The sequence below is a fragment of the Oryzias latipes genome, chromosome 11 (genome assembly GCF_002234675.1).
Source record: "Oryzias latipes chromosome 11, ASM223467v1".
NCBI classification, from domain to species: Eukaryota; Metazoa; Chordata; class Actinopteri; order Beloniformes; family Adrianichthyidae; genus Oryzias; species Oryzias latipes.
The window spans coordinates 26,535,021-26,557,190 of record NC_019869.2 but is presented as its reverse complement, the minus strand read 5'-3'; the positions used below and the strand labels follow the sequence as shown (position 1 = coordinate 26,557,190).

The 22,170-nt window shown below is 46.4% G+C and overlaps 1 protein-coding gene and 6 non-coding genes across 7 annotated transcripts; 4 read left to right on the top strand and 3 right to left on the bottom strand.

Moving 5' to 3' along the window:
* The first annotated feature begins 14,716 nt into the window (after positions 1–14,716).
* LOC110014782 lies at positions 14,717–22,144 on the top strand. Its single transcript, XM_023960259.1, has 4 exons — positions 14,717–20,686; positions 21,044–21,740; positions 21,812–21,895; positions 21,981–22,144. Exons 2-4 carry the CDS (start codon positions 21,053–21,055, stop codon positions 22,109–22,111), a joined length of 903 nt encoding a protein of 300 aa, XP_023816027.1. The 5' UTR covers positions 14,717–20,686; positions 21,044–21,052; the 3' UTR covers positions 22,112–22,144.
* trnad-guc lies at positions 14,998–15,069 on the bottom strand. The gene has a single exon. It is a non-coding gene; the product is annotated as a tRNA-Asp (tRNA).
* trnan-guu lies at positions 15,277–15,350 on the top strand. The gene has a single exon. It is a non-coding gene; the product is annotated as a tRNA-Asn (tRNA).
* Positions 16,796–16,867, bottom strand: trnad-guc. The gene has a single exon. It is a non-coding gene; the product is annotated as a tRNA-Asp (tRNA).
* trnan-guu lies at positions 17,075–17,148 on the top strand. Its single transcript has one exon. It is a non-coding gene; the product is annotated as a tRNA-Asn (tRNA).
* trnad-auc lies at positions 18,594–18,665 on the bottom strand. The gene has a single exon. It is a non-coding gene; the product is annotated as a tRNA-Asp (tRNA).
* On the top strand, positions 18,873–18,946 carry trnan-guu. The gene has a single exon. It is a non-coding gene; the product is annotated as a tRNA-Asn (tRNA).
* Positions 22,145–22,170: the final 26 nt, after the last annotated feature.

The following is a 22,170-nucleotide window of genomic DNA, read 5'->3' as shown; positions in this document are numbered from 1 at the left end:
ATTGCAGAACATATTTCACTTTTCTTTCTGCAAATAAGTGTTCATTTGAATTTCTGTTGTAATTTTCATTTGATCTTTCTTGTTTGTTTCACTGCTGATCGATCAAACGGGTGTTCGTGTAGGCTGTTAATTATAAGACTTGCTTTGTGAAGTCTTCATGTTATTTCTGAGAGGCAGTATTGTCATTTTCACTTTCACGTGTTTCTTCCATCTGCCGACGGCGTCGCCGTTTCTCATTTCACCCGTTTTTGTGCGTACGCCTGAGTCAGAGCTTGCGTGAAGGACCGCACATTTTCCCGTCATGTTTGCTTTTCATAAATCTCAACTATTGCGTAGAGAGTGGCGTACGCCTTCTTTTGTGCGTACGCAACGTTTATAAATGAGGCCCCTGGTTCTTTACCTGTGGAATTTTTCCCTGTCAAAATAGGTGGAGCTGCTTTTTATGCTGAAGTTAAGATTGGAGGAACACAGACAGTGGAGGCAGCAAAAAAAAGGTGCAACATGGTTTTTAACAAGTTTCTGGGTTTATTCATGGAGATAAACTTTTAGTAAATGATTCTTGATTAAGTTCAAATGAGTTAAGTATTTCATGTTGAAAAAAACAAGTTGATTGTATGTTTATTTATGATAGTATATTGTGTTCATTGTATTGCACAGTCCCCTTTAGTTGGTGTCAGTGGTGACTGTAAGCCTGAATGTGTTACGGCTTGAGACAAGAAAGAACCCAGGAGCAGGAACCAAACCTTTTACTAACAAAAACTCACCACAAGTGTGGGTCAAAAGGACTCAAAAACATCAACAAGACGTCAGGACTAGACAGGACACTGCGACATCGGGGAAGATCAAGCTTGACTGCCACAAGTTAATGATTTTAACAACAGAATACAGTCCAGTGTGTCAGGGCATCAAGTATCTCAAACCCTCTTTCAGTGGCACATCTATGGAGTACAACCATACTCTATCTCCCACCTTGTACTCAGGAGCGGCAGTCCTCTAGCGGTTGGCAACAGTGGTAAACCTCTCCTGGTTTCTTAGCAGCCAGAGTCGAAAACCGTCCCAGGTTTGCCGGCTGCACCATACAAATAGATAGACAGATAGATAGATAGATGGATGGATAGATGGATGGATGGATGGATGGATGGATGGATGGATGGATGGATGGATGGATGGATGGATGGATGGATAGATAGATAGATAGATAGATAGATAGATAGATAGATAGATAGATAGATAGATAGATAGATAGATAGATAGATAGATAGATAGATAGATAGATAGATAGATAGATAGATAGATAGATAGATAGACTTTAATAATCCCGAAGGAAATTTTAAGTGGCCAGCTGCCCATACTTAAAAGCACAATCATTCCTAAAACAGATAAAAACACAATAAATAGATAAAAATATAAAAGGATAAAAAGAATAAAAGCAAGTATGAACAATTCCTAAAAACATGTCAAGTTTCCCAGAAATTCAGCTTAATCAAAATCAGAAGCAAGAGTAAAAGCTCTCAACACAGAGTGTTGTGCAGTCTGATGGCTCGTGGGACAAAGGACTTTCTAAGTCTGTCCGTGGTGCAGCGTTGTGATAAAAGTCTGCTGCTGAAGCTGCTCTTCCTTTCACTGAAGGCCTCATGCAGAGGGTGTGTCACATTGTCCATAATTGCCTGAAGTCTGGACAGTGTTCGTTGTTCAGCCACCTCCTCCACTGTGGCCAGCTTCAGTCCCACAACAGAGCTAGCCCTCCTGATGATCTTGTTTAGTCTGGTCAGGTTTCTCTTGCTTGTGCCACACCAGCACACTACAGCGTACAGCAGAGCACTTTCAATCACTGTTTGATAAAACATACTGAGAAGCTTGGTGGAGACGTTAAAAGAGGCCAGCCTTCGCAGGAAGTACTTCCTGGATTGACATTTTTTGCTGAGCTGGGTGGTGTTCTCGTTCCAGTCCAGTTTCCTGTCCAGCACCACTCCCAGGTATTTATAAGACGTGACTGTCTCCACCAGGTCACCGTCTATGCATATTGGCTGGGAGAGAGGGGGTTGTCTTCTGAAGTCCAGAATGAGTTCTTTGGTTTTCCTGATGTTCAGCTGGAGCTGGTTCTAGCTTGGACCAAAGAACAAAATCCTGCACCAGCTGCCTGTACTCCACCTCCTTGTCCTCCCTAATGCAGGCCACAAAACGGTATCATCCGAGAATTTTTGGATGTGGCAAGCCTCCGTGTTGTGTTGGAAGTCGGTCGTGTACAGAGCGAACAACATCGGGGAAAGAACTGTGCCTTGAGGTACTCCCACACTGCTGCAGAGTGTTCTTGAACGGCTGGCCCCCATTCTGACAAACTGGGGTCTGTTCATGAGGTAATCCATGATCCAGGATATTAAGTATGGCTCCACTGACATACTCCTAAGTTTCTCCTGCAGGATTGGGGGTTGGATTGTGTCAAATGCACTGGAGAAATCAAAAAAACAACATTCTCACTGCACACCCCCCTTCATCAAGGTAAGACAATGTGCGGTGGAGGAGATGCAGAACGGCATCCTCCACTCCCACCTTCTCCCGATACGCAAACTGCAATGGATCCTGGGCATGTTGCACCTGGGGCTTCAGCATCTGCAGCACTAACCTCTCCATGGTTTTCATTATGTGAGAGGTCAGTGCAATTGGTCTGTAGTCTTTATTGTTCCTCGGCTGCTTGACCTTGGGCAGAGGAACGATGCATGAGGTCTTCCAGAGTGTTGGTATTTTACCTAGGCGCAGGCTCAGGTTAAAGAGATGCTGGAGAGGACCTCCCAGCTCATCTGCGCATGTCTTCAGGAGCCTGGGGCACAACCCATCTGGGCCTGCTGCTTTCCTGGTCTTCGGTTTCTTCAGCTCTCTTCTTACCTGATGTTCAGTAAGATAGGTGTAATGAGGGAGAGCTGATTCCACCAGTGCAGGTTCATTTGTAGGATGAGGAGGGAATAGGGGGGCACAGGATGAGGTAGGTGTGGGGTGTGCGGATGAATTAAACCTATTAAAATGATCATTTAGATCATTGGTTCGCTCCACACTGTCTCCTCCAGATGCAGCCCCTTTTTTACACCCTGTCATTGTTTTCATTCCATCCCACACTTCTTTTATGTTGTTTGCTCTCAGTTTCCGCTCTGTCTTAGCTTTGTAGTTTTCTCTAGAGCTTCTCAGACAGCACCTCAACTCAGCTTGCACAGCTTTTTTCTTTTCCAGATTCTTTTCTTTGTAGGCTCTCTTTTTCCTGTTGAGGACCTCATTCGTCTCTCTGGTGATCCAAAACTTGTTGTTACCATAACAGCGCACTGCCTTTGTGGGCATCACAATATCCAAACAGAAATGGATATAGTCTGTCAGACACTGTGATGCCTGCTTGATGTCCTCACCGTGTTGGTCCAGTAGCACGCTCCAGTCTGTGCTGTCAAAACAGTCTCTAAGCTCCTCCTCCGCCTCTGGTGTCCACCTCCTTACTATTCTGGTTGACGGAGGCTCTCTCTTCACCAGGGGTGTGTACCTGGGTTGTAGAGCGATCAGTATGTGATCTGATTTGCCGAGACGGGGAAGGGCGTGGCTTTGTATGCCTCCTCAATGTTGGCATAGAGTAGGTCGATTGTGTTGTTGCCGCGTGTAGCACATGGATGGCAGTGATGAGTCCAGAGTGATGTGATTACAGAGGGCCAGGACCTGCGTAAACTCCCGGGGTAGGTAATAAGGCCGGATGCTAACAGCTAGCAGCTCACAATCTTTGGAGCAGATTGTTGTCCTTACTGTGAAGTGTCTGGGGTTGCACCACCTATTGTTTATCTACAATATGAGGCCACCACCTTTGCTCTTGCCACACGCTGTAGTGTTTCTGTCCGCACGCACCGTGGAGAAGCCGGGTAAATCCACAGTGTAGTCTGGCATGTTTGCTGTTAGCCAAGTCTCCGTTAGCATGATTAGGCAGCTCTCCCGGTAGGTTTGTTGGCTCCTCACCAGTGCAAAGAGTTCATCAGACTTGTTGGAGAGTGAATTTACGTTCCCCATGATCACAGATGGAATAGGAGGCTTGTATTTCCGCCGACGTTCCCATTTGGCTTTAGCTCTCGCTTTTAGTTTTGCTCTGGCACGGGTGCCCCTGTACTGCTTTTTTACTTCAGGAGGAATGTTACGTTTCAATCCAGCACCGTTCTTCTTTAGAGCCAGAAGTTTAGTTCTTGAATAACCAGTCTCTGGAGGTTGATGTCATTATTTACGTACTTCCTGCGTCCATTTCATTCATTCCATACATTCCATTCAGCAGCTGACCGGCCACCATGCTCCTGCGTCGGCGCCATAACCTCTAACCTCGGCGCCGTACCAGGTACTGGGGTTCTTGGTATAGGGTGGTCTCCAGATCTTGGTTAAACCTCTCCACATGGCCATTGATTTGAGGATAGAAACCGGTGCTCAGACTGATCTTGATTCCTAATAGCTTGCAGAATTCCTTTCAGAACGAGGCTACAAACTGAGGCCCTCAATCAGAAACAATGCTCTGAGAAAGACCATGCAGTTGAAACACATGTTGGGAAACAAGGACATCCATTTATTTGGCTGATGGCAATTTCTGCAATGGCACGGCATGAACCAATTTGGAAATCCTGTCCACAAGAGTCAATTATGACTGTTTTACCTTTAGAACTGGGCAGACCATTAATGAAGTGACCTGAACCCCATAGAGCATGTCTGGGACCAGCTGAAGCAGAGATTGGGTGATGGCTCCCTAACCCCAAGGAACATGGGCAGAACTGCATGTAGCACTTGTGGAAGAGTGGAACACATTGCCTCAGAACAACATATTAAGGATAGTGAGGATCTGTCAAGCTGTCATTCCAGCAAATGGTGGAAATACCAGCTTGGTCACTGTTTGTTATTTAGGGAAATCTTTATCATTGTCCACATTTTGGGGTAATAAATATTAATCTAATCAAAATGGTATTTCTTCTCATTCATTATTAGTAATATCATAAGAAACTTTTATGTATTTCACTAAAATTCAGACCAAATAGGAAAAGCATGCATGTAAATAGCAATATCCTTAACTTATTGTGACCATTTTTGTTCCCTGCCTGTTTTGTTCCCAGATCAAGCTTTCCAGAAAACAGTTCAGAAAATCAGAGTGAAGCATCAGTCAAAATTCACAGAGATTCATTAATCACAGGAGAAGACGTCTCGTGGCATCCTCAAAGAGCCTTCGGCAATGATGGAAGTGTAAAAGTTTATTCCCCTAAAAGATGAGTAGCTATGGCTGTTTAAGTTCAAGTGAAACAGTTTGACTCAAAACATCTTCAAAGTCATGAATATCTAATGTTGCTTTCATGTTGCACATCTGCACAGTTTTAATGGGGACCTGAGCGTTAGGGAGAAAACACTGCAGCTCTGTTTGTTTTGTCTGCTCCTGTCTATCGATCCTTATATTATAACCTTCTTCACAGTGTAGTTAGACAGAAAATTGCACCACAGCGAATTCTGCATCATTATGGAGCCTGAGGCATTTTAACGCCTGTCCAGATGGATTTCCCAGAGTCAAATTTTTCTAAAAAATAATGCTCTGCAGCTTCAGTAACAGCAGTTAGATCATTTGGGAAATTAATCTGTACTAGAAAATCCAAATTTCAGGGCAAATTTGGGGAAATCACAAAAGTAAATATGCAATCAGACACATATGTTTAAGGTTTAAGATGGCGGCTTGTGCACACACAGCGGCTTGGCACTCTTCATGTTTTCGTGGATTTTTGATCATGTATGTCCGTTTGTTTGTCTTTTTGTTTTATGTTAATTTTGTGGATGCTCACATTGAGTACAGTAGAGACCGACTACTTTGCTTTGGGAGAAAAGTTTGGACATACAAAGACTTGCTGCTTGCTTTGCCGGATGACATTCCACCAGAGATTAAGCTTCCAGAGGGCTCCTCGGCAACCTTCCCTCTCCTCCCCCTGAGATGCCGCAGGCGGCGCAGACAACGGCAGAAACGAGGCAAGGGAGGCGGCCTCCGGGCTACTCTAAGAGCTTACCCACATCGAGGCCATACAGATAGAGGCCTCTATCTGCGGCTGGCTTGCCGGCCCCCTGACTGCCTGGCCGCCCTGGGGGGGCGCCTACCATGGCCGGCTGGGGGGCCGGTCGCTCGGGGGAGCCTTCTTCCCCCGGTTATGCCCATCCGCCTGCTTCTCCCCGCTCTCACCCAAACAAATATTGCACACAGGCACATGGGGCCCTGGGAACTGGATGGATGGGTCATGCTGGCGGGGCTCACTAAGGGCATCTCTCTCTGGGTCGCGTCGGCGCCCGCCCTCCATTCCACTTTTACTCGCATATTAGACACCCTGATTCATCTAGGACCTTGTGGGGATGGTCTGGTGGAGGGGGGTACGGTGAAACATCCATGTCCATCTTTCACTGGTCCACCCCACAATTTTAACTTACACTTTGGACACACACACTGCATTTTAGCAGCACACACAGAGCAAATACACACCACACACAGAGGGTTGGCTCTACTGCTTGGCAGCGGTGGCACCCACCACACTGGAGACCTCCTATTTTTGCAGCACACACACAGTTCACCCACACCACCATACATCAATGGGGTCGGGGAGGGGCGGCCGGTCTTCATCCGCCTGGTCCTCTCAGGGCGGCCAGGCTTGTGGGTATCCTGTCGGCTGCACTGGTGGTTGGCCGTTCGGCGCTAGGGGGGGTGTCGATCGGCCGGAAGGGGTTACTGTGTGGCGACGGGGTTTGGGGGGCATCCAGAAGATTGTGAGCATGTGTGCGTGAGTGCATGGGTGGGGCAGACCTTGTGGCTGGCTCACCGGGATCCTCTGGGGCTCTCCCTCCCCATCGCAGAGTGGGGAGGGCATTAGGAGGGGTATGCGAGGAGGGGTCGGATAATATGGCGGGTGAGGAGGGTTGTAGAGGGAAGAGAAGTGGGGGGGGGGGGGTGGAGCTGTGGTTTCGCAGTGATGTCTGGTTTGCTTGTGTCGGGTGCCGGGGCTGGCTTGCAGAGATGGGGCTCTGGCTGGGTGGTGGGCGGTTCATGGGTTCTCGGGCCTTGGCTTTGTCCTTGGCCCGTGTCTTGGTATCTGGCGCCCGGTGGCCCCTATGACTGCCGCCTGGTACAGCCAAGCACGCCTGTCCTGTGGCCTGGGGGCCCAGACGCTGGGTTCGCCTATGCCTCTCGGCGCCGGGGGGGCCCCTGTAGGGGGGCCCCCTCTGCGCCTGGCTGGGTGGGTGGGCGGTCCCCTCCTTCCCCCCTCCCGGGCTGCTTGGGTCCCATCGCCTGGGGTGCTCCCGGCCTGGGGGTCTCTCCTCCCCTCTCCTGGTCTGGCTGGTCGTGCTGGGAAGGATCTGGTTCCCCTTATGAGCACACAGTTCACTTCGCCAGCATGTATGTATCTCCACCCCCACGTGCACACTGCCACACTGCACCCTCTCTGCTTCATCCCCCCTCCTAACCCACAGTGTATTGATGGACAGATGTCTTCCGCTCATCTTCGTGTCAGAATTTCACTTTTGATGTAATATTTGTCGTCTCAGCAGATCTGGTACAATTGTTACACAGCTTAAAATAATAACTTATTCAAATCAGTACTTGTATCCCCCACTTTCTCCACCTCTCTTCCTTTTATTCTCTTCCACTCCCCCCCCTCACATTCTTCCCCTCTCCCTCCCCAGACACACTAAATGTAACAAAGAAATAAAGTAACAAAAAGGGGTTTACACAAATTTACACTCTCGTTTTTCGAAGTTATATAACTTCTATTTTCGATAGTAAAACCTTTCTCAACGCAAAAGGCCTTCAGCTCTTATCTGTTTGCTCAGTTGTTGGACAGAACAAGTAAAAAAAAAAGAAGATAGAAACGAGGCAAGAGAAGCAGCTTGCGGGCTAGGCTAAGAGCTAACCCACATCGACCAGCGCTAGTCTATTCCTCTCCAACTGCCTGTCACTCGTCAATAAGTTCGACGAAATAGTACTATGGATATTCTCCAACAAGACCTGCAGGTGTGTGTCGGTGTTCACGGAGACTTGGCTGGACAACAACGTCCCTGACGAGGCTATCGGGATTGCCGGCTAGACTGTTTACCGGGCCGACAGGACAGCATGCTCCGGTAAGAATAAAGGCGGAGGCCTGTGTGTGTTTACATGAACAATAACAGGTGCAAAGCTGCGGATATAAATGGGACTTACTGCTCACCAGACCTGGAATATATGGCAGTGAAAAGCAGACCACTTTACTTGCCGAGGGAGTTTTCAAACGTCCAGATTATTGCTGTTTACATCCCACCACAGGCTAACGCTAAGCTAGCGCTACAGGAGCAGCAAGCTAAATGCCCATCCGGAGTGAGTAATGATTGTAGCAGAGACTTTAATCAGCTTACAACAGCACTGCACAAATATATACAGTCAGGACCATAAATATTTGGACAGAGACACGTTCCTTCTAATTTAGTTTCTGTACATTACCACAGTGAACCATGCCTCTGTTTGGTGCAGTGCGATTCATGTATTGTCCCTCTTTTCCTCTCCCCTCCTGGGGAGTGGGAGTGCTTCCAGACTCCAGTTGGCTCATCCGTGCTCCAGTTCCTGACCGTTTACCTCGCCTTTGCTCCTGCTCCTACACCTGGCTGTGGATCCTGCCTCTGGCTCATCTCTGGCTCGTCTCTGCTCTGTACCTGACCGAGTACCTCGCCTCTGCTCCTGCTCCTACACCTGGCTGTGGTTCCTGTCTCCGGCTCGACTCGCGCCTTTGACTGTCCCCACAACCACGGCTGGATGAAGCTCGTCTGCTGGACTTTTATATATGTAGTTGTAGAATTAGATAAGTTAATTCTTCTCTAAGATTTCTGGTAAATCGCCTGTACGTCCTGGGGGAGGATCCCTCCGTCATGTGGGCACCCCTGAGGTTTCTTCGTTTTTTTCCGGAATCCGGTTTTTTTGGGAGTTTTTCCTTACCGCGAAGGGGGGTCTAAGGGCAGGGATGCCAGTATAGCTTAGTCAGTTTGTTAGTTCATTTTAGTATTTTTCTATTGAACTCTTTGTATTCGTGATCCTTTTGATTTCATGTTTTACTTCGAAGCCCATCGAGACGACTGTTGTTGTGATTTTGGGCTATACAAATAAAATTGAATTGAATTGAATTGAATTGAATTTTAAATAAAACAACTCAGATACAATTGAAGTGCAGACTTTCAGCTTTTATTCCATGGGTTGAACAAAAAGATTGCAGAAAAATGTGAAAAACTAAAGCATTTTTTAAACAAAATCCCTTCATTTCATGGTAAGTAGTTGGACAATTGACTTCCATGCTATTACATGGGCAGGTGTGGGCAATTCCCTTGTTATGTCATTATGAGTGAAGCAAATAAAAGGCCTGGAGTTGATTAGAGGACTCGTGCTTGCATTTTGAAGATTTTGCTGTAAACAATATCAAAACTGTTTTGTCAAAGCAAATGTTTGTTTCATTTTATGAAGATTTTTTTGTCAAATTGTAAAGGATGTTTTCCTCAGACTTCAACAGCATTTTGGAAAATAGAGTATTTCCATGGTTTTACTTAATTTGAACTTTATAATAAAATTGTGCACAAAGATGTACTACATAAAACTAGCCAAAAAACAAAACAAAACCTCAACAGTCAAGCTGTTCATCAGGGTCAAAATGACACTTCTCTTCATATCAAAGGATATGAACGACCTTGGGAGTATTTCAGGCAGGCAACTGGAGCAGTGTGTTTACCTGGTTACTCCTCCCTGTGGGCGGTTCAGCCTAATTAACTCAGCTGTTTAGCGTCCTACTTAAGTTCCAGGTGTGCGGTCCAATCCGCTTCTTCCTTTTCCACAAGCTCTGCATTCGTCGCCGGTTCTTTATGCTCGCTGTTCTCCTTCCCGCTTTTCTCAGCATAATGTTGTTGTCCCCCCGTTCTTTTCGGACTTGATGGTCCCCCTTCTGCTGATGTGGAGGCGTCCGTCTTCCTCGCGTCAGCCCCTCTTTTTTCTGCTGCTAAAATACTATCAAAACCTACAATCCCTCATGGATCTCAAATAGTTCTTCCTTTGCAGTAACCAGACACTCCTTTGCCAATTAATATTTCAGTAGTCTGTGCTTTTGTTGTCCCCCTATTTGAGAACCGCTGATATCAAGTACAAAGCATCAAATCCAGCCGAGCTGCAGTCCATTTCTACATGAAATGTTGAACTTCCTCATCTACAAATCTCCTTGGATACCCTTCTATTTGCCTGCTCCTCGATGGTCTCCAAAAGGTGCATCCCTCCGGAAATGACAAAAGGTTACTTTTCTCTTTTACCATTGGTGCATATTACGTCTTGTGTTTACATGCAGGTTCCATTTATCACTTTGTCGATTTTCTGTTGGAATCTGGGCTTGTGATGGTTTTCTATGGTGTGGTAAATACACAAATAGAACCCTCTCTTTAAACTCACTACCGTAATTGCCGGGTTATAGAGCGCACCTGATTACAACCCGCACCCTCCCAAATCAATGAGGATTACCCACTTTTTACATACACAAGCCGCACTTGTATACAAGCCGCGTATTGTGGCAATTTAATTGGCATGTCACTGAGAGCATAGCAGTCTCAGAGAGGGAGGGGTGACCAGTAGTTTAGCCTATTTATTTGTACACACCCACACCTGCCAAACAGCATGGACCTCACTTCAGCAACCATCTCCTTCACTTATGGTGTGGAAATTCACACTGATTCCCCACTTCCGATGAGTCTTAGGGGTTTAAGGCGGGGATAACCCCTGGTTTGCCACACTGTGTTGTAGATTGAGGATGTATATGTGCTGAAACCGGCAGTGTGTTTAAGAAGGAGCAGGGAGCTGCAGCCGAACGCGAGAGCAGCTCTCCCCTCCTTCCGGCCGTAACACGGCAGCAATGTGGAAATAACAGGGCTGGATGAAAAAACATACCAGTAAAAGAGAGCACGGTGACTTATAAGCGCTTACTGCACACGCCTATGCGCGCTCCATGCGCGCTCCATGCGCGCTCCATGCGCGCTCTATGCGGTTCTATGCTCCGTTGAGGTGCGGCGGCAGCGCTTGTGCCAGAAGTTTCCTTCCATAACAGTGAAGGAAACTTCTGGGACGCAGCAGACCGGCTTTTCCAAACCCATTGGTGATGGTGGATTTTTTTCACACTGCTTTTAACGATTGCTTCTAACTAGAAAGCTGCGTCATATTGTAGTGGAGGTCACGTGGACGTTTTGTCTAAAGGCACCAAAGGATTGTGGGATGCGGCTGGGCATTGGTGTTTCTTTTATTGCACCATGACTTAAGCGTCTAACAACTGAAGTGAGGTCCATGCTGTTTGGCTACCTGAGAGTGTGTTAAAGCAATCACGCTTGTTGCTGGACAAGAATTATGCAGACAGTCTCCCCTCTGAGACTGCCGTAGCGCTCCTGGTGGCCGAAAAATAAAAGCATAAATTAGGCGCATCATTAAATAAGCTACAGGGTCGAAAGTTGGTGACAACAGTAGCGGCTTATAGTCCGGTAAATACGGTACTTGATTTCACTTTCTTTGATTTGTCGTATAAGAGCACATTTATTCCCTTTATCTTAAACATTCTAAGACTGACCAGTTCTGCTAAGATACATATATTCATGGGGTGGGGCGGGGTGGGGGGCTTGTCGGCCCTGTCCTGTGGGGGGGCGTTCTGGGGGGGAGGGGGGGCCCATTATGGGTACGGGGCAGGGGGGCTGACGGGTCGGGGTCTCCGCTGAGGCAATCGGTGGTTGCCTCGGCCGGTTGGCTCCCTCGGTCCCGTCAAGGCCTGACCAGAGCTCTTCTAGGGCCGGCGTTTGGGGGTGGGGGCCTGGGCTTGCTCCGGGGGGGGCGACGCTTTCTGGCTCCTCTCTCTCTGTGTGGGGTGGGTGGTGCCGGGCCTGGGGTGTCGGCGCCTCCGGGGGTGGGGCCTCTGGGCTGGGTGGGCCTGGCCCGTTTGCCGTTTGGGGGGGGAGGGGGGGGGGGGGGGCTGGGGGAAAGCTGTTTGACCACCGGGGGACAGTCTACCAGCTGTCCCCAACTTACCCCCTTCCTCATATAACCTCATATTAGGGTGAGGGGGTGGGGGGTCTAGCCTGCGATGCGCCTTGGGGGGGAGCTACTTGGCAGTGGCCCCCCCTCCTATGGTTGCCGTATGGAGTGGGCCCCCCCTCTTTCGGTTTTATTTGCACCTTAGACATGTAGGTTCCTTGGTAGGGGGGGTGCTTAGACATCACTGCCAGCAAGCAGCAGATGTCCTCCTAGCACCCTACCCGCCAATTTTAACCGCACCTTAGACCTTGAGGGGACATCACTGTGAGTAATCAGGAGATGTCCCCTTAGTGCCCTACTCGCCAATTTTAACTGCACCCCCCTTAGTACACACACCCCTCCCCCTTCAATATATACATTCCAACATAAACACACACACATGCACACACACACCCTGTCAAACACACATACACGCACACACATTTTGCAAGGAAGGTGGGACCTGGGTCCATCTGTCCCCTACCCCTTCCCTGGTGGGGGGTGCGGGCCCCTTGGCAACAGCGGCCGTGTCCCCTGGGTGCCGGCTTCCTGGGCCCGGCGGTGCTCTCTCCGCACGGTGGGGGGGTTCACATTACACCTGAGCCGGGGGTGTTCGTGTCCCTGGGGGGTGGGTCCTGGTCATTGCCCCTGAGCGCTGGGCCCCGCCAAACTTCCAACAGTGGCCGAGCCTGGTCGGGCCATATTTACAACACCCCTTGTGGGCCCCCTTTTTTCCCCGGGGTTCCCCCCTCCTTGGCGGGGACGGCGGGCCCCTGCCTTGCTCCACCCTGGACCAACCGTGGGCCGGGTGGGTGGCTGCCTGGAGTGCGGAGCGGGTCTCCCTTGGGGGGTCCTGGTTCGTACCTGGGGTCGGGGCGGGGGGATGCCCAGAACTCCTGGGTGGTGGTGGGGTGCTCGTCTGGGGCTGTGGGCGTCCTTCTCCGGTGGGGCCCAGCGTTGGGCTCTCCCGGCGCGGCGGGGGGCTGCTTTCCTGGTTGGGCTGGGGCGGCGCTCTCTTTCCCTCCGCGCCTCCCTGCTCTCTGGCTCTGGGGGCCTCGCGGCGGTCCTGCTGGCCCTGGCCTGGGTGGCGGTCTTGGTGCCCCGGGGGGCGGTTGTTCCCTGCCTGTTCCCGTGTGGCGTTGGGGGGATTCCGGCTGCCGCTGCTGTTGCGGCGGGGAACTGGGTGTGGGGGAGGCTGGGCGCTCCTCTTCCTTATTTTCACATTCCACCATCCATTTTAGAAGAACATAAACACTCACCTGAACACAGGTGTTAGCTCACCTTTGCACTAATAGTTTGCATGATTTAATGAATGAAAGATTTCACACTTGTTGGTTTAAAGGCATAGGTATGCGTTTGTGAACACTATCTGTTTTGTGTACATGTTGACATGTGGACATTTTTGCAGCTAGCAGGTGTGTTGATAACATTTGAGTGTGTGTGGACAGGCCCCGCCCTTTTTGTACTACATTTGAACCGTACCGTAATGATAAACAACCAGTAAACCTGTCTGCTCTATGCTGCTTCATGTTCTTACCCCCCCCCCCCCTCACTATCACCCCCCCCCCCCCTCTCTAACATCCCTCTCTCTTCTTCCCTTCTTTCCTTTTCCGTCCGGTCCAACACCAAAGATTTCCAAACATGGTTGAAATTAATAAAGTTTGGCCTCAATTACAAAAGGGGTTTATTCAGTCATACCTTCGGTTTGTCTGAAGATTAATAACCCCTGTTGTTAAAGTAAAATATGTCCAACACAAAAGGCCCTCAGCTCTCATCTGCCTGCCTAGCAGTTGGACAGGAGGATATGTAAATAAGATACATATATTCATTGCCAAGACTGACACTGCTTTTGTCTTTTATCCCGAGCCTGCAAACCCTTTTCCCTGGTTGGCACTTCCGTTTCTGGTGGATGACATAAAACCCTTGATAAAGTTGGCCCGCTTCCAAGTTCCACAGTCTCTGCCTGTCCTGCAGCTTCCCTGCAGATCGCGCCCCCTGCATTCATTGAATTGGTGCCGCAACGACTGCACTCAACGTGCCTATTTCTGCACTGAAAGTGAGGGGGCGGTGGCCCTCCTCCGCGTTCCGAAGAGACTTCAGACTTAAATCAACCAACATATTAGCAGCTCAAAGCAAAATAATTTATTGTATTATGGATGTTTGAAAACTATATTATGTCAGGTGGAAGCCTCGAAATTATGGATGGTTATGGATCTTACATATCTGGTTTCATGGAAGTTCCAATTTTGAGTTCCCCTGCGTCGTCGTTTCGGACGGATTGGCTATACGTTCAATTATGCCTGGCTCACATAACTGTTCTAGTAGATAGTATGTTCCCGTCCTGGGGCTGTGCTCAATCAGGAGTGGCCTTACGGTCAATGGTGCCGGGTCACACATAGCAGTTCCACTATATCAGTGGTCGGGAACATATTACTCGTTATTGTGTTGTGAGTTAATGTGTTGTGTTGTGAGTTAACATGTTGTGTTGTGAGTTAATGTGAAGTGTTGTGTGTAAAGTTAATGTGTTGTGTGTAAAGTTAGTGTGTTGTGTGTAAATATAATGGGTAGTGTGTAAAGTTAATGTGTTGTGCTGTGACCCTTCTGGGCCACCGTACAGAAACCTCCTTTTTGGTCTTCCTCAGGTTAGCTGTCTTTGAAAAGAAGCAGAAATCTGACAAGTGCCATATAGGACAGAAGCACTAAAGCTTTAGATGTGGACAAATGTTGTGAAACAGACAGTGCATTTAGAATAAATATTTGAGTCACAAAGAATTGTGGGGTTCATGAATTACCTGTTGATTCTTGCAAAGAAGGCGGCCATTTTTGTGACACCACAGTGAGTGTGTAGGAGTTGATAGAGGTTTCACCAGCAAATAGGGGTTTGGTGCCAGAAGATGTGTTTTCTAGGAGCCAGTTGAAGGCTGAACTAGAAAAGGGCTCTCCCCGTCAGGGAATCGAACCCTGGTCTTCCGCGTGACAGGCGGAGATACTGTCCACTATACTAACGAGGAACTGACACACTTGAACAAACATGTCGAAGATGGGTCACAGACGAGCTGGGATGCACACTTTCTTTCCTCAATGGATGAAGTAGCATGAAAACCCAATTCAAATGCAATCTCTCACAAACAGACTGTTTAGTCCATTTCAAATAAGAAATGACATGTCATCATTTACCAACAAGCACTATAATCAGAATGGTATTTTGCACACATTTTGTCTCTGTGGCGCAATAGGCTACCGCGTTCGGCTGTTAACCGAAAGGTTGGTGGTTCAAGCCCACCCACAGGCGTTGATTACTCCTGTTCTTCCTTCAATGCTAGTCTCATGTTTAATTCTATCTGGTTAGCTAATTTACTCAGTACTTTCATCCCTCAGCTCATGTAACTTTCTTAACTTCATATTCAAATCCAAATATTTCCCCAGACTCATGAAAATGCAAGAGTGGACACAAAGAGTGGGTGGGACAAGTGCTTTGGAACTTCAAAAGTACACAAAGCATGGTCCTCTTCTGTGCTGCTGCAACACACAGCCTGTTAATTTGGATGGACGCTCAAGCTTTCCCTAGGGCTGTAGGCTGAAGAACGTCCTGGCGCTGCCAACAGACATAGTTCCACTACATTGCAACTACTGAGTATCTTGGTTATTCCACAAGCAAAACACCTCAGTAGACGCCCTGCTTGACAATTCAGTTCAAAAAGAAAGGGCCTTTTTCTCAATTCAATCTTTGCCTTCTGAGCAAGCAAGCACTTGTTAGTTTCACACTTTCCAAAGCTGGTCCTGGAAGATGTCAGGATGGACGAGGAGTCCGACGCACTGCGCTATAGTTGCAGTCTCGTACTGGCACGTGTTTGAATGCAACTTCTGACATTCAGCCAGCAGTCATGCTTATGCTCAGCTGTCCTCAACAATGTAACAGTGCATTATATTTACTGTCAAGCAACATCACCAACAAACTTGGTTGATGTCAAGTCATTCAGACAAAACGGACCTGTTTCTCTTTGGAGACTGTTGTCGGATGTGCTGGAAATGACGGAAAGACTGATCAATCCTTTCTGATTGCCTTAATCAGAAAACTCTTTCTGAGGTTCTGTGTGGTTTGTTTTGTATTTGTTTATAAGAACTTCAATTATATGGAATTTTCAGTTTTAAAGTGAATGGAAAAGGACAAGATGGGATTTCCTGGCGGTGAGAATTGATCTCATCACCAAGGAAACAACTTCTTAGGTCTTTGTCAGACAAGTTACAAATTGTATTTGTCCTTATTCCGGGAGGATTAAGGGCTACCGGGCTGTCATTGGATGCTATTGAAAGAGGTGTCAAGTCATTGCATTAGAACAATCGGTCTGACGACTTAGCTGTAATGCACAGTGGGCATCTTGTTGAACTAACCAGAACCTAACCTGAATTGTGAGAAAAAACAATGTCATGCCCTTCTTTGAAAGCTGTCTTTGAAAAGAAGCAGAAATGTGACAAGTGCCATATAGGACAGAAGCACTAAAGCTTTAGATGTGGACAAATGTTGTGAAACAGACAGTGCATTTAGAATAAATATTTGAGTCACAAAGAATTGTGGGGTTCATGAATTACCTGTTGATTCTTGCAAAGAAGGCGGCCATTTTTGTGACACCACAGTGAGTGTGTAGGAGTTGATAGAGGTTTCACCAGCAAATAGGGGTTTGGTGCCAGAAGATGTGTTTTCTAGGAGCCAGTTGAAGGCTGAACTAGAAAAGGGCTCTCCCCGTCAGGGAATCGAACCCTGGTCTTCCGCGTGACAGGCGGAGATACTGTCCACTATACTAACGAGGAACTGACACACTTGAACAAACATGTCGAAGATGGGTCACAGACGAGCTGGGATGCACACTTTCTTTCCTCAATGGATGAAGTAGCATGAAAACCCAATTCAAATGCAATCTCTCACAAACAGACTGTTTAGTCCATTTCAAATAAGAAATGACATGTCATCATTTACCAACAAGCACTATAATCAGAATGGTATTTTGCACACATTTTGTCTCTGTGGCGCAATAGGCTACCGCGTTCGGCTGTTAACCGAAAGGTTGGTGGTTCAAGCCCACCCACAGGCGTTGATTACTCCTGTCCTTCCTTCAATACTAATCTAATGTTTACTTCTATCTGGTTAGCTAATTTACCCAGTACTTTTGTCCCTCAGCTCATTGAACTTTCTTAACTTCATATTCAAATCCAAACATTTCCCCAGACTCATGAAAATGCAAGAGTGGACACAAAGAGTGGGTGGGACAAGTGCTTTGGAACCTCAAAAGTACACAAAGCATGGGCCTCTTCTGTGCTCCTGCAACACACAGCCTGTTAATTTGGATGGACGCTCAAGCTTTCCCTAGGGCTGTAGGCTGAAGAACGTCCTGGCGCTGCCAACAGACATAGTTCCACTACATTGCAACTACTGAGTATCTTGGTTACTCCACAAGCAGAACACCTCAGTAGACGCCCTGCTTGACAATTCAGTTCAAAAAGAAAGGGCCTTTTTTCTCAATTCAATCTTTGCCTTCTGACCAAACAAGCACTTGTTAGTTTCACACTTTCCAAAGCTGGTCCTGGAAGATGTCAGGATGGACGAGGAGTCCGACGCACTGCGCTATAGTTGCAGTCTCGTACTGGCACGTGTTTGAATGCAACTTCTGACATTCAGCCAGCAGTCATGCTTATGCTCAGCTGTCCTCAACAATGTAACAGTGCATTATATTTACTGTCAAGCAACATCACCAACAAACTTGGTTGATGTCAAGTCATTCAGACAAAACGGACCTGTTTCTCTTTGGAGACTGTTGTCGGATGTGCTGGAAATGACGGAAAGACTGATCCATCCTTTCTGATTGCCTTTATCAGAAAACTCTTTCTGAGGTTCTGTGTGGTTTGTTTTGTATTTGTTTATAAGAACTTCAATTATATGGAATTTTCAGTTTTAAAGTGAATGGAAAAGGACAAGATGGGATTTCCTGGCGGTGAGAATTGATCTCATCACCAAGGAAACAACTTCTTAGGTCTTTGTCAGACAAGTTACAAATTGTATTTGTCCTTATTCCGGGAGGATTAAGGGCTACCTGGCTGTCATTGGATGCTATTGAAAGAGGTGTCAAGTCATTGCATTAGAACAATCGGTCTGACGACTTAGCTGTAATGCACAGTGGGCATCTTGTTGAACTTACCAAAACCTAACCTTAATTGTGAGAAAAAACAATGTCATGCCCTTCTTTGAAAGCTGTCTTTGAAAAGAAGCAGAAATCTGACAAGTGCCATATAGGACAGAAGCACTAAAGCTTTAGATGTGGACAAATGTTGTGAAACAGACAGTGCATTTAGAATAAATATTTGAGTCACAAAGAATTGTGGGGTTCATGAATTACCTGTTGATTCTTGCAAAGAAGGCGGCCATTTTTGTGACACCACAGTGAGTGTGTAGGAGTTGATAGAGGTTTCACCAGCAAATAAGGGTTGGTGCAAGATTATGTGTTTTCTAGGAGCCAGTTGAAGGCTGAACTAGAAAAGGGCTCTCCCCGTCAGGGAATCGAACCCTGGTCTTCCGCGTGATAGGCGGAGATACTGTCCACTATACTAACGAGGAACTGACACACTTGAACAAACATGTCGAAGATGGGTCACAGACGAGCTGGGATGCACACTTTCTTTCCTCAATGGATGAAGTGGCATGAAAAACCAATTCAAATGCAATCTCTCACAAACAGACTTTTTAGTCCATTTCAAATAAGAAATGACATGTCATCATTTACCAACAAGCACTGTAATCAGAATGGTATTTTCCACACATGTTGTCTCTGTGGTGCAATAGGCTAGCGCGTTCGGCTGTTAACCGAAAGGTTGGTGGTTCAAGCCCACCCAGAGGCGTTGATTACTCCTGTCCTTCCTTCAATGCTAGTCTCATGTTTAATTCTATCTGGTTAGCTAATTTACTCAGTACTTTCATCCCTCAGCTCATGTAACTTTCTTAACTTCATATTCAAATCCAAATATTTCCCCAGACTCATGAAAATGCAAGAGTGGACACAAAGAGTGGGTGGGACAAGTGCTTTGGAACTTCAAAAGTACACAAAGCATGGTCCTCTTCTGTGCTGCTGCAACACACAGCCTGTTAATTTGGATGGACGCTCAAGCTTTCCCTAGGGCTGTAGGCTGAAGAACGTCCTGGCGCTGCCAACAGACATAGTTCCACTACATTGCAACTACTGAGTATCTTGGTTATTCCACAAGCAAAACACCTCAGTAGACGCCCTGCTTGACAATTCAGTTCAAAAAGAAAGGGCCTTTTTCTCAATTCAATCTTTGCCTTCTGAGCAAGCAAGCACTTGTTAGTTTCACACTTTCCAAAGCTGGTCCTGGAAGATGTCAGGATGGACGAGGAGTCCGACGCACTGCGCTATAGTTGCAGTCTCGTACTGGCACGTGTTTGAATGCAACTTCTGACATTCAGCCAGCAGTCATGCTTATGCTCAGCTGTCCTCAACAATGTAACAGTGCATTATATTTACTGTCAAGCAACATCACCAACAAACTTGGTTGATGTCAAGTCATTCAGACAAAACGGACCTGTTTCTCTTTGGAGACTGTTGTCGGATGTGCTGGAAATGACGGAAAGACTGATCAATCCTTTCTGATTGCCTTAATCAGAAAACTCTTTCTGAGGTTCTGTGTGGTTTGTTTTGTATTTGTTTATAAGAACTTCAATTATATGGAATTTTCAGTTTTAAAGTGAATGGAAAAGGACAAGATGGGATTTCCTGGCGGTGAGAATTGATCTCATCACCAAGGAAACAACTTCTTAGGTCTTTGTCAGACAAGTTACAAATTGTATTTGTCCTTATTCCGGGAGGATTAAGGGCTACCGGGCTGTCATTGGATGCTATTGAAAGAGGTGTCAAGTCATTGCATTAGAACAATCGGTCTGACGACTTAGCTGTAATGCACAGTGGGCATCTTGTTGAACTAACCAGAACCTAACCTGAATTGTGAGAAAAAACAATGTCATGCCCTTCTTTGAAAGCTGTCTTTGAAAAGAAGCAGAAATGTGACAAGTGCCATATAGGACAGAAGCACTAAAGCTTTAGATGTGGACAAATGTTGTGAAACAGACAGTGCATTTAGAATAAATATTTGAGTCACAAAGAATTGTGGGGTTCATGAATTACCTGTTGATTCTTGCAAAGAAGGCGGCCATTTTTGTGACACCACAGTGAGTGTGTAGGAGTTGATAGAGGTTTCACCAGCAAATAGGGGTTGGTGCAAGATAATGTGTTTTCTAGGAGCCAGTTGAAGGCTGAACTAGAAAAGGGCTCTCCCCGTCAGGGAATCGAACCCTGGTCTTCCGCGCGGGAGCCGAAAATGGTTAAGCTTAACTCTCTTAACTTTTCTCATTCATTCTCTATGGTAGTTCTTAACACTACGGATGTAATATACTTTTTCACCACTAGCGAGATTTTGGGGGCGCTGTTTCCACATCGTCTTAGTAGTAAGGTTTTCACAGGAAGAGCCTTTAGGAAGACAAAACAACAATAATCCTGCGGCCAGATTTGATCCGATCGCTGTTAAAACACAAGAGCACAACAAGTTAAAGTCAAGTTAAAGTCTGATGTAAGTAAAAAGTAAAAAAAAAAACTGTTCCTAGTTTGAAGACATTTCTCTTCCCGTTATTTTTTGTTGAGCATGAAAGGTCTGAAACTCCAGCGGTGAGGATACGGCTACTCGTAAGAGATGAAAAACCTCTTCAAACTTAGTCATGATAGTTTGTGTGTGTTTTCAAAAGCTTTTGAATTTTACCAAAGGTAGATAACTTTAATAATATCTATATGTGCATTTACACACACACACACATATATATATATATATATATATATTTGTATGTTGTTGTTTTTTTTTTACTATTTTTGAGTTACAGTAGACCTGGGCTACTTCACCCACTAACGACAATAAATGTATCTTTGGTTATAGATCTCCAGAATGAAGAGGAAATTAATTTTTCCTGGAAAAATCTGCGTGAGCTTCAGACGAGGCCCAACTGGGTTTCTCAGGCAGGACCCTTCAGATGAAGCCAAGAGGATCAAAAATAATCCTGAGCTCCAGGACAAGTCTGCTCCCCAGAGAGAGGAAAAAGTGAAGGAAAACGCCCTGTCAAAAGTCTTCATTAGGGGTGGAGATACATCTGACAGGCAGGAGGTGTTGGGGGAGTATGTTCTTCAATTTGGCAAATACAAGGGGAAGTCCTTTCGGTGGCTGCTAGAAAATGATATTGGCTACACCATTTATTTAATTAACAAGGTTGAGGAAGAGGAGAGAGCTGGACTCTTTAATGCCGAGGGACCAAAGAAGGAGAGTCTCTTTTCATTTCTGGATTATACCCGACACTTTCACGAAATCAGAGATCTGAGAAACTATTTAGCTGAAAGATCAGTGGAGCCACCTTCAAGTAGTGAGGACAACCAGCTGGTTGGATTTGGTGTGCATTCTAAGAAGACCTGGAAGGATGTCTGGGAGAAAAGAGAAGATGGATATGCATCATTTATCCTCAGGAAACAGTGTGTTTCAGGCAGCAAAATGTTCCTGCTCCAGCAGTACCTGAAGAAGAAAGAGGCTCAGACTCAGAGCTCTTCAGAACCTGCTCTTACTAAACCTTCTTCTAGTCCTCCAGGTCTGTGGCAGACTAGACGTTCATGCTGATGTTAGGAAAGATGGTAGAAATGATGTTTCCCATCTTTTCAGTATCTTCGTTAGAGATGGAAGATGATGAAGAGTTGGAGAGAATGATGCTTTCTGTCTCTCCATCCAAACTCCTCCCTTTACAAGGTAAAACTAAATCACACACAAGTACACACTGAGTGTTAATTACTACTTCTGATTCAAACCTGTTTTCTTATTTTTTTTACTAAAGAGCAGAGACATTTAGTGAAGAAGATGACAGGCCCAACATGTTTAGAAACAATCCCAACCCAACCAAGTGAGCAGCACCAACGTGCACACATCATGCATCACGTGTTGATTATGTTTCTGTATGTGGAGTAGTAGTACTGGTAGTTGAAAAACTGATATTAGACTACATGTTACTCTTAGATCAGTCCTTT